This window comes from Habropoda laboriosa, unplaced genomic scaffold (genome assembly GCF_001263275.1).
Source record: "Habropoda laboriosa isolate 0110345459 unplaced genomic scaffold, ASM126327v1 scaffold23, whole genome shotgun sequence".
NCBI lineage: Eukaryota > Metazoa > Arthropoda > Insecta > Hymenoptera > Apidae > Habropoda > Habropoda laboriosa.
In genome coordinates this window covers 964,441-969,435 of record NW_017100140.1, presented here as the reverse complement: position 1 = coordinate 969,435, position 4,995 = coordinate 964,441, and the positions used below count along the sequence as shown (strand labels likewise).

The 4,995-nt window shown below is 40.0% G+C and overlaps 1 protein-coding gene across 1 annotated transcript in view; it reads right to left on the bottom strand.

The window, feature by feature from the left end:
* LOC108570491 (coiled-coil domain-containing protein 142) overlaps window positions 1-4,995 on the bottom strand; it is an 8,831-nt gene continuing 3,836 nt past the window's right edge. The window contains exons 6-13 of the mRNA XM_017932360.1: window positions 4,562-4,753; window positions 4,357-4,496; window positions 2,711-2,995; window positions 2,531-2,647; window positions 1,531-1,684; window positions 1,337-1,454; window positions 475-662; window positions 1-137 (exon numbers count right to left, since the gene is read on the bottom strand). Coding sequence (XP_017787849.1) covers window positions 1-137; window positions 475-662; window positions 1,337-1,454; window positions 1,531-1,684; window positions 2,531-2,647; window positions 2,711-2,995; window positions 4,357-4,496; window positions 4,562-4,753 — 1,331 coding nt within the window. The remainder of the gene's footprint in view (window positions 138-474; window positions 663-1,336; window positions 1,455-1,530; window positions 1,685-2,530; window positions 2,648-2,710; window positions 2,996-4,356; window positions 4,497-4,561; window positions 4,754-4,995) is intronic.

Sequence of the window (4,995 nt, the reverse complement as noted above, 5' to 3'; positions counted from 1 at the left end):
TTAATCCGTGCAGCAAAAATTGTATCTCTTCGAGGCGCGGAGTTCCAACCATTGTTCCTGATTAGGAACGTACATTTCCGCTGGCATACGTTCCAGTCCAGGTGATTCTGGCGATCCACGCTCGTTCGTTCTTTTAGCTGAAACATTGGATACAGAAGAAATCGCGTAAGTGATAACTAAACAGCATCTTGTTCAGGTTAACCCCTTAACCTATGATTTCCTTTCTGACTACGCATCTAAGCGTCAGCCATTTAATGTTTCAGTACTGTATCAGGTAACGAAAGCTAATCTGTTACAGATTAATCACATTTAGGAATCATTGATCTTATAAATTCGAACGAAAGTTAGGATTGCAATGAATTTTTCTTAGTAATATAACTATTTTTGTTACATCTTGACCAGAGTCTCTGCTACGAGTCTGACACGTTGTTGTAGGTTAGGTTAGGTTAAATTAAACTATTTTTCCCCACGTACTCAATCGTTTACGCATGGAAATCGCCTCGCCAGGGTGTCGCAGGAGCAATCTTCCTACTCCCTCGCATCGTCGGAGAACCTCGTTCTTCAACAGATGATCCCGTACGTTCTGAGAGATGATCGAACAACTCGTCACCCATTTCGAGACGTACGCGAAGTCCGTGAGCAACTGCAACGCCCCGTGTTCGCTGGAAAACATTTTTAAAAGAAAAATACAAACTTCTGTTAACTTAAAAAACCAACCTTAACTTAAAAAAATTATTAAAAACAGTTATATTAAAATTTCGATAGTGTTCAAGTCTTGTTACCTTAATCATACTTCTCAGCGTATTTTACTTAGGCTTGTACCTTTTTCTTCTTTTTTTAAATGGAAATGTGAAAGTATAGCTGACGAATTGAGTTCTTTGGATCTGACGAATATCCCAGAAAAGAAAGATATCAACGAATTTGAAAAAAAAAATTAACCCTTTGCGGTCCGAATGGCCCAATTATTTGGCCACTGACAAGAAATACCGTGTAGTTTGCCTTCATTTCAATATTTCAGTGTAATATTAATAAAATATCAAGTTTCACTATAATACGAATGCATAAAAAGTGATTTATTGCGCAATATCTGAAGGTAGAAATTCCTACGTCGAGTCAGACTCGACATAGAAACCCAAAGGGTAAAAGTTTTAGAAAAGAAATCTGCAATTTTGAAGCACCCTGTACACCCATTTCTCCGCTCATTTCGATCGTTTCACACTGCTTCACATGGAATACACGAAGAACACATTCATACCTTCCGTTCGCCGCGTGTATGGGTTCGTCATAGCGAACGGGATTAAAGGATCGAAGGAGAGGATCAAGCGGGGCGATTTACCTGAATTTAATTCGATGCAGGTAGATGTAATCCAGCCACGCCTCGCACATAATTCTCAGGATCATGTTAGACGTCTCGTGGTCCTCGATCACTTCCAGAACCGGAAGCAACACCTTCTCTGTCGAGGAACGAAGGTTGGTTCTCTTTTTAAAGCAGGTGAGAACGGTAGGGTATGTGAAAGGGATTTCCTTTACCGAAATAAGGTTCCACGTAGAGGCTAGCTGTCGTTGGAGCCACGTCGCTACCTTTTCTCCAGTAACTCGATCGTGGAAAGCACATGTGCAGGTTCGCCAAGCTGATCACGCGGCAGATCTTCGCGAGGATGTCTATGCACTGCTTAGAACAGTTCTGCGCAGGTATAATGGAACAGTAGAGGAGATGAGAATCCTCTGAAAGTGTCTGGTGATCATTTACGAAAAGGAAAGAAAGAAATACAGTGAAATATGTGGACACTTGTCAAAATAGAGTAACTTCTTTAGCCGAACGACTTGAGTTTTTTTTTCTTGTTTCAGGAGTTAGAAGGATTAGTTTGCTAGATGACGTGTAGAAAAAATTTGGAAAAAGTTGCAATTTGCGGAATTGCGAATAAAATTGTAAATAAAATTGTTCAGACTGTTTACAACTTTTTTATCTGGGCTTCTAATGAAAATTTCAAACGTACGTTTTGTAGATCTATGTCGATTATACGCACGCTGAAAATTTCATCGAAATCGGTTAACGTTGCTACGAGCTACAAACGGTTAAAGATTGCGAAATTTTCAGCATGTGTGTAGTATAGAAAAGATGCAAAAATCGATCTTCCCTATTTTCTTCGCGATTCCGACTAATTGCAATTTTTTTTAAATTTCTTCTACGCGTCATCTAGTAAACTAACCCTTCAAATTTCTAAAACAAAACTAAATTCGTTTGGCGCAATTTTAAAACAGATACTCTATTTCGGAGAGTGTCCACATATCTCTGTCCTCGACTGTATATTGACAGGAAACTACGAACGATCGAATATCTCAGAAATGACGATAAATTCTGCCTAAATTCACCAGTGAAATAGTGAAATTTTCGAATTTTTCCACCTGCAAACGTTTAAATTTTTATCGAAAATTTCCTTCGAGTATTACAAGGCGACTTCATCAAGCCTCGGCTCTCCATCATTCACCCTCCGTACACTCGAGCAATTTGAAAGTCTAACACGCGTACCTGAAGCAACTCCATGTTGACGTTCACCTCTGACACGATTTTCGCCCTCATCTTCGCGCAAACGTACACCTGCACGCTGACAGTGTCCGTGGACAACGCGTTCGTGTGATCAGCGAGCTAAGGGTACAAGAAGAGATCTCAGAATGTTGATTTTCGTTTAACGAATTCGTTCTGACTAACCTTTAGATAAGAAAGTTCCTCGAGACAGTTCACTATGTCGCCCTTAACTAGAAGAAAGAACACGTGGAGCTCCCACGTGTGAGCTATGATTTTCGCTTCTTGAACGATCCACAATCTGGCGGTGTGAATCGAGTGATCCAAACGATGGAGAGCGACGATCTGCTCTGAGAGAGGTAGCTCTACCAACGGTGCACCGATCACCCATTCTCCGCCAGCCTCGCATTCGTTGCTCAGCGTAACCAGCAACTGGAACAATTCTACGAACATCTGACCTGTGTCGGTCCCCTGGAAATTGTGAAAAAGCAATTTTTTTTATTCTGATTCTCACGTTTCTTGATAGTAAGAATTTGTGCAGACAGTGTGTGTTGGTAGAGGCGTAGGCGTAGGTATAGTCGAAGGAAGAAATGTATAGGGAGGTCTAAATTGGAGCATTAAGTAGCGAGGCAGTTGTAAACGAGATTTTATGCTTTTCAATTGAGACTGAATCAAAGATAAGACACACTTCATACAGCTCTGACTGAGATTTCGAAGCCTCATTCTTCTCAGGTTTCTGTGGATTCACTTGTCGATGTATTCGAATATGAAAGGAGTACAGCAGAAAGGAGGTCAAAAGTGCTCTTAAACCAAATTGGTCTTGCGATGGACCATTCGATAGATTAGTGAAAAAAAACATTTGACATTAAGTTTCAAGTTTTGCTCTGTTCTCCATCTTTAGTGGTACGCAAAAATTTTAAAAAAAATCTGAGCGAACTTAGGACCTCGCTATATTCCTTCCACCGACTATACGTATCGCCAGGCTATAGGTCCTATAGTCGTCCCTAACGATTAAGACGCAGGCCTCAAAGCTGACTTAAACTCCTCTTTCTTTCTCTCTCCTTACTCGCTGACAATCTTAATAATTCACCAAACAATCGCTGTATTATGATTATTTAGGCATTACAGAACTTAATTTCCCCTAATTTTGTACGCGAAAATTTTGAAAAAAATCTGAGCGAACTTAGGACCTCGCTATATTCCTTCCACCGACTATACGTATCGCCAGGCTATAGGTCCTATAGTCGTCCCTAACGATTAAGACGCAGGCCTCAAAGCTGACTTAAACTCCTCTTTCTTTCTCTCTTCTTACTCACTGACAAATTTGATTCTTCACTAAACAATCGCTGTGTTATGATTATTTTGGCATTAGAGAACTCTTAATTTCCCTTAATTTTGTATGCAAAAATTTTGAAAAAAATCTGAGCGAACTTAGGACCTCGCTATATTCCTTCCACCGACTATACGTATCGCCAGGCTATAGGTCCTATAGTCGTCCCTAACGATTAAGACGCAGGCCTCAAAGCTGACTTAAACTCCTCTTTCTTTCTCTCTCCTTACTCGCTGACAATCTTAATAATTCACCAAACAATCGCTGTATTATGATTATTTAGGCATTACAGAACTTAATTTCCCCTAATTTTGTACGCGAAAATTTTGAAAAAAATCTGAGCGAACTTAGGACCTCGCTATATTTCTTCCACCGACTATACGTATCGCCAGGCTATAGGTCCTATAGTCGTCCCTAACGATTAAAACTCAGGCCTCAAAGTTGACTTAAACTCATCTTTCTTTGTCTCTCCTTACTCAATTACTTAGACACTAAAACTCACCTCTGTGGAAGAGGATTTCGATTGATACTTGAACGCAGACGTGTAAGCTAATCTAAACAGATGATCCCATTCGGTAATAGTAGCATGATAGCCGAGTGCATCGCAAAGATTCTGCAACGCTGGTCTCACAGTTTGGGGCACTGAAATTTTTTAATCCTTATATCTACATAAACACAACATCTTCAGATGAATTTTTAACTCGTACCATGATTCCTTTGGATGAATTGACTTAACCAATCCTTCAACTGTTGCGCTCCGTGACTGTGACGAGTGGCGAGTGCCTCCGGAGACCACCAAAGGACCACATGATCCAAAATGCCGGACAGCGAGCCCCACGCGACTTCCTGATAATAATTCTTCACCTTCTTTATCGCGCTGCTTCTCAGCTTCTTCTCACCTTGCACGAATATTTTTCATAGGGTTTTTTAAACCACAGGCGAAAATGAGGAATTATCGAATACAAGTTTTATTCGGAAAATCGTCGAGAAGTATTGTTCGTTGCTAACTTAAGTCAGAATTTAGCATGATTAGAAAATATTTTTGTTACGAATAATTAGTATCGATTATTCAAATTTGTTTCCTTTCTTATGATCTATCACGAGACATTTTTTTGGAAGGATTTTTTCGTTAAACCGAAAA